Source organism: Camelina sativa, chromosome 1 (genome assembly GCF_000633955.1).
Source record: "Camelina sativa cultivar DH55 chromosome 1, Cs, whole genome shotgun sequence".
Classification (NCBI taxonomy): Eukaryota; Viridiplantae; Streptophyta; class Magnoliopsida; order Brassicales; family Brassicaceae; genus Camelina; species Camelina sativa.
In genome coordinates, this window is record NC_025685.1 from 7,285,213 (window position 1) to 7,296,458 (window position 11,246).

The 11,246-nt window shown below is 33.1% G+C and overlaps 2 protein-coding genes and 1 non-coding gene across 3 annotated transcripts; 1 reads left to right on the forward strand and 2 right to left on the reverse strand.

Annotated features, from left to right (window-relative positions):
• LOC104781446 (UDP-glycosyltransferase 88A1-like) lies at window positions 2,264–3,980 on the reverse strand. Its single transcript, XM_010506123.2, has 2 exons — window positions 2,765–3,980; window positions 2,264–2,663 (listed from the first exon to the last, which is right to left on the reverse strand). Exons 1-2 carry the CDS (start codon window positions 3,882–3,884, stop codon window positions 2,389–2,391), a joined length of 1,395 nt encoding a protein of 464 aa, XP_010504425.1. The 5' UTR covers window positions 3,885–3,980; the 3' UTR covers window positions 2,264–2,388.
• Window positions 4,896–4,968, forward strand: TRNAK-CUU. The gene has a single exon. It is a non-coding gene; the product is annotated as a tRNA-Lys (tRNA).
• LOC104705052 (probable protein phosphatase 2C 40) lies at window positions 7,538–11,240 on the reverse strand. The gene is made up of 5 exons (XM_019246657.1): window positions 11,126–11,240; window positions 9,979–10,406; window positions 8,405–9,110; window positions 8,053–8,317; window positions 7,538–7,978 (listed from the first exon to the last, which is right to left on the reverse strand). Exons 2-5 carry the CDS (start codon window positions 10,365–10,367, stop codon window positions 7,851–7,853), a joined length of 1,488 nt encoding a protein of 495 aa, XP_019102202.1. The 5' UTR covers window positions 10,368–10,406; window positions 11,126–11,240; the 3' UTR covers window positions 7,538–7,850.

Below are 11,246 nucleotides of genomic sequence, written 5' to 3' on the forward strand. Positions count from 1 at the left end.
AGTATCAATATTTATTAAAACAACCATCTTTTAGACAGTATATTTTTATTTTATATTTTTAGTTTGGTATCTATATTAACATTTTCACAGCATTTTTGATTAAAAAAGCTTATAATTGAGATTTATTTACAAGCAATACCATTGATATTTGTTTATTTTTTAAATTAAATTAATAAAAATAATTTTGGTAACGATAACACATTCCTAAAATCATTTCAAGAATCTCTACCATATCTTTACAATAATCGTTTCAAGATACTGTATAAAGTTATGAGAAGCCTATAAATCAGCTATAATCGATTTTGTATAACCTTAATTACTCACGACATTTAAGTTAAATTATAAACAAATTTGAATACATAAACAAATTACAAATTAATGGCAAGAAAAATATCAAATCGCATAAACTTGGCATATTCACTAAAAAGAAATATTATGCAATATTTAATCCTTAATTACCAGGTAACCAATTTTATATGTAGCATGTTAAGAGGTAAACAAATAAACCTAATTAATTGCCTATAAATAATTGGCCCTTAATCGCAAGTTAGCATCACCAACAACAATAATCCTCAGTCTTTTCCTGCCAATATCGACGGGAGTACGAAACAAATCTGGTGATTAGGGAGGTGGACTCAGCGGCACCCAAACGGGACAGAGAAGCCTTTAAGATGAAGAAAGTGGAACATCAAGATCTCGACGAGGATGAAGATGAGATTCTGTTCATGGAAGAGGTAGTGAAGCGATATGGGAAGAGATCTGGGGTGCTTTAAAATCTTGGAAGAGTAAAGATTGGATTGGCTAATGGGAATTTCAGTGAATTGTGATTATAATTATGTAACTAATTAATTTCAGTGTATTATGATTATGTAACTAATTAATTTCGGTAATATATATACACATTCTTGTGTGTGGATCATCAACGTGATTAGCGTTTGATTTGAATATAAGAGATTAAGTGATGAAATATATAAAAAGGACCAAAACTTTAAGCAAACTAGATTTTAATATTACTTTTTTAAAAACAACACCAATATAGGGCATGTACAATTAAACTGATTTAATAAAAATTGGTATTATGCAATCTTAATAGTTATTAATAAACTCCAACAAAATCTGTAAATTCCAGAAAAATGTGAATTTCGAAAAAAGAAATGTTTTACACTGCGGGTTAAATTATAATAATAATGTTTATGGATTATAAATATTTAAACTTTATAAGAATTATAAAAAATTTAACTTTATATAAATTATAAATATACTATATTGAGTTAATCTCAGAATTATAAATGTTTTTTGACTGAGAAAAAAAAATGTATCATTTATAGAGTTAAGATGCCAAATACATATTTATCATGTATTGAGTAAATCAAATTTAGTCCTATATGAATAATATCAACAATGTTACTAACTTTGTGACAATAAAACTAAATTTGTGTAAATACAGATTTTTGCAATTTAACATATGCACAATACTAAAAAAACAACAATATTTTATGGAAATTTTTATTTGTCCACGGCTCCGAACCTAGACTAAAAATAATTATAAATATGTGATGGGAATTAAGGTTAATAATAGTACAATTATATATTTTTGCGGGTTGGTTTAAAAACACAAGCAAAATATCTTAAAACTTAATCTTATATAAAAAGAGTTATAAACCAACACTAACCCGCTCCATCACTCTCATATACAAAACTAATTAATTGTTTTTTTTCAATAACTAATAGGTTCTAGGCAAAACTAACTAATTTCAAATTAGTGGATAATGTTTAAGTAATATTATATAAACTACAAAGTGTATTATACATATTTACAGATGTTTACTTTCACAACCAACTAATTTTAATTGATTAAATTCCAAATAAAAGAATTTTGATTAATTATTCCAAATTAAAATAATAATTTGTATATAGATAAAGCAAATAAATTACAAATATCTCAATATTATTATAAAAACTTTTTAACATTTATATATATATATATATATATATTTTTTTTTTTAACTTTGAAAAATATATATTTGATCCAACATTATATTTTTTAGTAAATTATATAAAATATATATTAAAGAAAAAACATAATCCCGCGGTATACCGCGGGTTAAAATCTAGTACTCTTACAAAATTCGAAATTATTATGGTAAACTCTAAAAATAAGTTATGCAATACATTTTTGTGAGGATATCATACTTTAAGAATTTTGTAATTTTTAATATAGAATGTGAGTCCGGTAAAATAAAATTCTAGGTCCACAAAGATGTCCATGGAAAATTCAAAATTTATTCACTAATCACAAGTCACAAATCAATAGCAAATCTTTTGTTTGTTAGACTTAATTAAATGCTCATAGTAGATTCCTTGATTCCCAAGACTTGATTTGAAAGATCATTTTGTGCTCCACGACTGGAGTAAAGTAGTCAATGCTGTATGAGACGAACCGGTCTCTTTCAAGGCTGATTCGGCTGCGTTCTTCATAGCCTTGGTTCTCTCCCTAACCGGACCATCCTCCATTATCTCTTGGACTCGTTTCTCCACCTCAATTGAGCTCACGAAACCCGTCTCCGATTCATTCATCGGGATCGCAATCTTGATCTCCTCCACAATCACCACTCTGTTAAACCTTTGCTCAGCGTACAACGGCCATGCAACCATTGGTACGCCTATCATATATAGCAAACCAAGTGAATTAACCATACTGAACATAACATTCTCCACGCATATTTATATAATTGAAATACGTCTACGTGTATGCTTAACTCACCTGCGCAGACGGATTCGAGAATTGAATTCCAACCGCAATGGGTGACGAATCCGCCAATGGCCTTATGATTCAGAACCGGAACTTGCGGAGCCCATGATTTGACGACCATTCCTCTGTATTCGGTTCGGTTTAAGAATCTTTCGGGTAAGAGAGATTTCAAGTCCGGTTCTGTCTGGTTTTGTAACTCTGGTGGATTACGAACCACCCACAAGAATCTATGTCCACTCTTTTCTAAACCAATGGCAATCTCTTTTAGCTGTTCTCCTGAAAACAAACCCAAACTCCCGAAACAGAGGAACACAACACTCTGTTCCGGCTGCGAATCGAGCCAAGTCAGACAAGAATCTCCGTTGTTTCCATGGTTATCTCCGGTTCTTCCTTGAACAATGAGCGGTCCTATTGGATAAATATCTCTAAAACAGAGCTCCTCTGCTATGGCCTTGATGGCTCTGTTCTCTAAAGCATCAAACGTGTTGATAATGATCCCTGAAGACTTCGAGAGCTGTTTACAGAACATTATTATAACATCATAGACCTCGTCGTCTCGTTCGAGCACCGGCTCAGGCATATCGGAACCCTTGATCGGAGGAACGCCGGGGATATGAACTGTAGGAATGTCTTTGAGGTTTATTCCAGGGGTCGTTTCGTGGAGGATCGGGCCATAGAGGGAAGATGCGAGAAATGCGGCTCCAGAGGAGAAGAAGTAGTAAACCGGGAAGGTGAAATCGGCGGTTATGTCTAGAACGGCGGTGCAGAAGAAATCGATGATCATTGCACGGAGGTTGAAGTTCTGAGAGATTGAGAAAAGGGTTCGGTGGACATTTGGGTTGCTGAAACAGAGGATTTCTAGGAGGAGTGACTCATAGTGGTGGCGAGAGGTGGGGGAGGAGGAAGAGTGCGGTGTGACGGCGGGGAGATGGTGGAAGGTTATTGAAGGGAAGGAGGAGGAGACGGAGGCGATGTAAGAGGCGATTGATTCAGGCTGATAAGGCAGCGGAACTAAGATGATGTGGATGGAGAGAGATGGGGTTTTGGTGAGGATAGTTTTGCCTAACTCAACCATGGAGACTAAGTGACCTACCGGTGGTGCTGGATACAGAACTATAGCTTCTTCTCCCATGGCTCTTCCTGAGGTTTGTTGCAAGATTTGGAAAGTTTGATAATGATGATATATGGTTTCTGTGTCACCCGTCTATTTGGTTGTCAGGAGATTGATTTCTCATTTAACTTTTTTTCTTTTTGGGAGGAAACGACATAAAATCAGATTGGCCAATGAATGTTATGGTCCATAGATAATGTATTAACTTGACGACAAAAAAAAAAATATCATATCACACAAGTGATAGATACTAAACTAGTTATGGCCTATGTTACAACAACACGAGTGGATAGATTTTCCAGGATTCGAAATTTTCAGTTTATGTTTAAAAATTAATTAATGTTGTTTATAGTAGAAGAAAAAAATTATGTTTTATTTATAGTTAAATATTTTTAAAATTATTTTGTATTGTTTAGTACTCCAGTTTGTTAGACCTCAAAATAAACATAAAACATGATCATTCTTAAAATGATCTCAAAGAGCAAATGCAGCAGAATGAGACGATGGACTTCTCCATCCATTTGTTTATGAAAATTTCCTGCATCCACGAGTCCTTGCCATGTTTACTGGAAACATGTACAACAATTTATTCTTGCATAATGTGTTTGCAATCGCTACAACATTGTTTTATGTTGTAGGTCTACCGAAAGAATTGGAATGTCGTTAAGGATCCACTTTTCTGACGACATCCAAGTGTCTTGTTCGTTTCATACAGATTTCAATTAATCCTTTTGTAAGGAGCTCACACCTATAGTTAATGGTTCTTCAAGTGTAAGAACTAAGAAGGTGTAATGCCAACCCCACACCTTAGAAGAAAAGAAAACAATTATGAAATATCGACTTTTTAGGAAATGAGTATGAGGAAGGAATGTTTATAATATGTTGACAATGAGGTATGTGGTATTATAATGTCTTTACTCAAGAAAATGACAACAAATAGGTTAATTATAAAAAATTTAGAAATACCCTTACAAAAATTAAAATTAATAGAAATAAGATTATATCCGTTAATGAAACGCAACCAACGTCAAAGCCCGTCTAGCTCAGTTGGTAGAGCGCAAGGCTCTTAACCTTGTGGTCGTGGGTTCGAGCCCCACGGTGGGCGAATTTTTTTCATTTATCACTGATTTAATTAATTCAAATAACTCCTATATTTATTAACTTATTTTGACTAGAAAATGTAAAATAGTCCCTCTTCTCCTAATAATGAGAAGGTAAACAGTAAACAAATAAAGAGAGAAGATCTCACAAATGTTCAACTAATTTTCTAATAATTCATTGGCAAAATTAAAAATAAACAATTGAATTATTGTCCATTTATGCATTCTATAACTACATGTCAACTAAATTACCATTTGCATAAAACATTAGATATTTTTTAAAAAAATTGATGAAGAAAATATTAGAATGCTTATACGTAAAAAATATGTCGTTTTGTGCCGTTTTGAATGGAAAAAATATGATCTAAAAATTTATAGTATTCTATACATTATACATGTTCTACAAAATTTAGATAAAATATTCTACACACTCTACATGTTAAAATAAATTTAGAAATTATTTATTTTCTATTAGAATACTAATTTCTACGAAATTTAGAATACATATTCTATAGTTTTTTCTTTATTTATAAAAATTAGAATATATTTTCTAACAGTTACTCATGTTCTAAAAGTGTTAGAAAGTATTTTCTTTTGATTTTCTTTATATTCTACAAAAAATAGAAAACAAATTCTATGTAATTTAAAATTATATAACAGTTATGAAAGAAGATTATAAAACAAATAGATTGGACACTAATATAAAATACAATTTGATTTGGGCTTATTTGAGAGGATATAACAATTATATGAAAGCTCAAGGTTTGTATTTGTTGTTAATTCAAACTATAACCTTGTAGTATACTCTATAACATGTCATAAAAATAACCAAAATTTTCTTTAAGATTTCAACTTCTAAAAAAATAAGAATTTTCATTTTGAAAGTCTTATAGATTGTTAAAATATAACAATTGAAGTCACTAAATCATGTATATAAGTGAATTTATCTATTGTATTTGTAATTTTTGGTCAAGAATTTTTTTTCTAAATATTAAAATTTCAATTCCAAAACTAAAAATTTAGAGCATACAAATACTAATCTTATTGTTTAGAAATTTGTTTCAATTCAAATATTTCAAGAATATTAACTATTAAAAATACTAATTATTAATTTATACTATAAATAATGAATATTTATATATAGATAAATTAATATCTTTTGAACAAAAATATAAATTAATATCAATATAAATTAAAAAAATACCATGGTCTCAACATTATTAATTTATAGAGTTTTTACTAAAGTGTATATTTTTTTTGGTCCTATATGTTGTCCAAAATGTTTTTGGAAATAAAGGATTTTTTTAATTTAAATTTTTAATAGTTGCTCAATATTTTTGAAAATATGAGGATATAATGGAGTTTAAATGATATTAAAGCATCTGTGACCAACCATAAATATAGGAATGCATAGATGGACAATAATTCAATTATATATCCTTTATTTTCAATTTTCCCTAATTCATTTACATACAACAATTTGCAGCCTACTTTATTAATTTTTATGTATTAGTATTTGTCTTATCTATCTTTAATAACTATTATTAATTTGTTTACCGAAACCTATAGTTGTAATTACATGCTTATGTAATTTTAGTAAGGGGTAAATATTATTTTAAAATTATACTTCCATAATATTTGTAGTAGATTACACATAGAATCAAACTGCATTAAAAATTTATAAAACACTCGACATAAGTTTCTTGATTTTAAGCCACACTGAGCTTAATTACTATCATTCCACTTTGTATTTGATTTTCACATCATCATCGAGTCCCAATAACATCATCTCTATTAAACCACATAATTGAGCTTAGTTATATGCCTTTTTTTTGCACACACTTTGTATTTCATTTTCTATTCTAAGCATGGACAAACGAGATCATTAAGCAACTAAAAATAAAAAAAAAATTACCTGGTTCTAACCAATATAGTTACTTTGAGAGGGAGTGTAAAAACTCTCTTTCGTGGGATTGCAAATCTTGCAACAAAAATTTCAAGCCGAATTAATTAACCAGCCGTTAAAATAGCATCCATGATGTGAAGAATAAAGTTGGTCGTAGTCTTATGCACAATTTAGTTTTTACGGCTGATTTAGTTTTTAGTTTTTGAATTGTTTTATCTTGATTTGTAGAATGTTAGTTAGAGTCATAGCCGGTCTTTAGGAAGTTGTTTCTTTGTTTCTCTATCTAAGTTAATCAAGTTTGTCAGTCTCTCTGTTGTTTCTACTGAATTCACCATTGCTTTTAAAGATGATTGTTGTAAGTTTTTCAATTTTTTTTTTTTGGATAATTGAGTTAAAATAACTAGAGAAATTTGGTTTGCTTGCTTTCCAAGGAACTTTTTCTTTCAACGGGAATATGTGACTTATAGATTATCGGGTCCAATAACCGTCTCGGTTTTGTACTTATCAGGAACCCAGTCTATACCGAATCACAACAGATTTTTGGTTTGGCCTGGTTTAACAATCGTTACTGTCTTTATTTTTGCTTAAAACGGCCAAACTCCAAAGCATATTCCCCGACAATAAATTAATACAGACCGACCAGTAATGTAAAATACTAAAATGGCAAGTGAAGTTCCAACGCCATCGCTTCGTTGAGATTGATGAATCCAATAGAACCGAGGTACCGAACATACATCCTGGGTTACAAACAAAACCGACTAAAGACCAAAAAGAAACAGAACATATGGCTGAAGAAGATCGAGACAAACTTAATGAATTCTAGGCCTCTAGCCATTTACAAAACCCCAAGAACTACAATAATATATTATATACATTGAAATAATTCCAGCAGCGAAGTAAAAAAACTGTGACCAGTTCCAGAGTCTAAAAGAAGATCAAATGAGACTAATTACAATTTGTCGCCATTATCATCATCAAAAATCACACGAACGTAGAAGCCTTTGAGGTACGTTGATGGGTACCGAGAGTGATTACCATTATAGTCACATCATCATGATATCTCCGTCTCCTACCAGCCGGAACATTCATCAACTCTTCCAACGTGAAGCCTGTATCAAAGTTTAGTCATTGAGTTCATGAAATTCACTGAAGTAAAACATGAGTAGAAAACAAAACTTCTTACCAGCGCGAGCAGCAGCTTTAGCTACAAGACGTTCAAGTAGAAACTTAGCAGGATCACCAGAAGGATTAGTAGAAATGAAGGAATGTACGAGTAGAATCGCTTCCTCGTTGCTGAAGAAATCAAACAAACCATCACTTGCAACTATAACAAAGTGATCTGATTCCGTTATCTTGTGAACTCTCATCGATGGTTCCACTGAGACGTAAGGCGGGCTCAAAAGGTTACGAACACGGAGAATTCCCATGAGTGCATCGTTCAGTTTCTCCTGCAAGTTAATGGAGAAGAGCTATTTGATATTTTTTTCTTCCAAGTATAATAAAACCATCACTTAATAATAATATATTACTAGTACCTTCTTCAAGTAACCAACTCCTAGAGCACGAGTAACTTTAAGCTTTCCTTTGATTTTTCCACCAATAACGATTTTGGGATCATCAAGATGCTCACTTAAGAGTCTAGCTTCTTCGACTTCGTTATCAACTGTATGATCCTCTGTGAGCTGAACAGCTTGCAGCTTCTTATTACCATTATAGGTCGCTAGAACAGCTCTGCTATCACCTAGATTAAGGATGTAGAGATCCTTCCCGACAAGGAGAGTGACCAAAACGCAAGATCCCACGGATACTAAGTCCGGTCTCTCTTCCATTTCTTGTTCAACCATCCTTAAGAAATCGTTTTCCGCCTGAAAAAGCGCACGGTTTAAGCAATCTAGCACTCCTTGTCTGAACAAATCAGAGGAAGAGTAATCTATTTTACTTATGTTTGACAACAACTCCAACTTTTCGACATCATCATCGGACTTGGTAAGGCTTTGCTTCATCTGGCGGTCAAGCAACTGGAGATGGAACACAATAGACTCATACAAAGTACAAGCCAAGAAATCAGCAGCATCTCTCCCATTGAATCCATCATATATAGCGCAAAAGAGCCAACCGTTCTCCTCAGAGCATACAGCTTGAACCCTATCTTCCCCTGCAGCACCTCCCGCAACTTGAACTTCCATGGCAGAGAGAAACCCTTCATTAACAGAAGAAGGAGAACTCAATGACGTCAAGTAGNTCCACTGAGACGTAAGGCGGGCTCAAAAGGTTACGAACACGGAGAATTCCCATGAGTGCATCGTTCAGTTTCTCCTGCAAGTTAATGGAGAAGAGCTATTTGATATTTTTTTCTTCCAAGTATAATAAAACCATCACTTAATAATAATATATTACTAGTACCTTCTTCAAGTAACCAACTCCTAGAGCACGAGTAACTTTAAGCTTTCCTTTGATTTTTCCACCAATAACGATTTTGGGATCATCAAGATGCTCACTTAAGAGTCTAGCTTCTTCGACTTCGTTATCAACTGTATGATCCTCTGTGAGCTGAACAGCTTGCAGCTTCTTATTACCATTATAGGTCGCTAGAACAGCTCTGCTATCACCTAGATTAAGGATGTAGAGATCCTTCCCGACAAGGAGAGTGACCAAAACGCAAGATCCCACGGATACTAAGTCCGGTCTTTCTTCCATTTCTTGCTCAACCATCCTTAAGAAATCGTTTTCCGCCTGAAACAGCGCACGGTTTAAGCAATCTAGCACTCCTTGTCTGAACAAATCAGAGGAAGAGTAATCTATTTTACTTATATTTGACAACAACTCCAACTTTTCGACATCATCATCGGACTTGGTAAGGCTTTGCTTCATCTGGCGATCAAGCAACTCGAGATGGAACACAATGGACTCATACAAAGTACAAGCCAAGAAATCAGCAGCATCTCTCCCATTGAATCCATCATATATAGCGCAAAAGAGCCAACCGTTCTCCTCAGAGCAGACAGCTTGAACCCTATCTTCCCCTGCAGCACCTCCCGCAACTTGAACTTCCATGGCAGAGAGAAAACTTTCATTCACAGAAGAAGGAGAACTCAATGACGTCAAGTAACAAGATTCAGGATCAGGAGGGCTCGGACTAGTAGACGAGCTGCAGCTAAGACTCACCATGCTTCCATGAAGAGAAGGAGAGAGTATGTCAAGCTTAGAAAGCGCAGGGGAAGATGGAACTTTCCTGAAAGATTTAGGAGAATCTAGAGAAGGCAAAATCTCAGAACCAATCACTCCATTGCAGATATTGGTATTGGCTAAGGTAGGGTTGCCGCTTAAAGCAGCTCCAGATAAACAAGAGAAACTGCTAGTCTTTTGAAGCCTAAACCCAGCAAGAACCTCACGGCCATCAGGTACACTATCTTCAGGAATCCCTATCTTATTATTATTGCATTGATAACCAAAACTTATCTCAATCTCACCATAAGTAGGATCAGTCTCTTCCTGCATTTTTTTTTTTTTTTTAATTTCACTTTCTTGATAATGTTTCTGAAACAACAAAGATCCATTAACTCATCAGATTCATAAAAAAGTTTCAAATACGAATCAGTACACCACTCTGCTTATCAAATCTTGATTCAAAACAAGATCCACTAACCATGAAAACTGTAAGTCTTGGATTGAAAACAAAAAACATCAAGGTTAGTACTTTTTTTTTAATCATCAACAGTCCTAAACTCCTAATTAAATCTTAGACTTAAACACAACCCAAACCCAACACTTAGTTGCTTTAATAATTNAAAAAAAAAAAAAAAAAAAAACGTGGCGAGAGTCGTCTAAGCACACATATAGAAGGACTGAGAGTTAAACGTGAGAGTTAAAAAAACTAAAAATAAACTCTTTTTTTTTTGTTTTTTACATAGGACGACGCCATTAAATGCAGACCACAAAAGTTGTTAGTTTCAGATAAAATGGTTTTACAGACAAAAGCAAAGCTATCTAAAAAAACAGAGAAGATAGAAACTCATATAGATATAGATTTGGTTTCATCAGAAGTATTCACCATGTCGTGTCGTGTCATATTTGTTGATCATATATCTCTATATTAACGAAAAATCTCCTTAACAAATAGTTTCCCATTGGCAGAACAAATTAAAAAATAAAAATCTAAAATCGAGATTAAATCGGAACGAAAACGAAATCGAGAAGACGCAGCAGATATTAAGAGATATTGAGAATGAGAGTAATGGGTGGTTTTTTTTTTTTACCTTAACGAATACGCGAATCACAGAGAAGAACTTAGTCGTCAAAAGAAACAAATCGGAGAGGAGAGAATATATAAAAAGTTAAAAAAGAGTGAGAGAAGTGAAAAGAGAAGAGAAGAGAAGA

Excerpts from the sequence above, each read along its gene's own strand:
- LOC104705052 (XM_019246657.1), bottom strand. The coding sequence starts at position 10,367 with ATGCAGGAAGAGACTGATCCTACTTATGGTGAGATTGAGATAAGTTTT. Across the intron at positions 8,318-8,404 it reads GAGTTGGTTACTTGAAGAAG|GAGAAACTGAACGATGCACT; the intron begins GTACTAGTAATA and ends ATTAACTTGCAG. Across the intron at positions 7,979-8,052 it reads TAAAGCTGCTGCTCGCGCTG|GCTTCACGTTGGAAGAGTTG; the intron begins GTAAGAAGTTTT and ends ACTTTGATACAG.
- LOC104781446 (XM_010506123.2), bottom strand. The coding sequence starts at position 3,884 with ATGGGAGAAGAAGCTATAGTTCTGTATCCAGCACCACCGGTAGGTCAC. Across the intron at positions 2,664-2,764 it reads TCTCGAATCCGTCTGCGCAG|GCGTACCAATGGTTGCATGG; the intron begins GTGAGTTAAGCA and ends TATATATGATAG.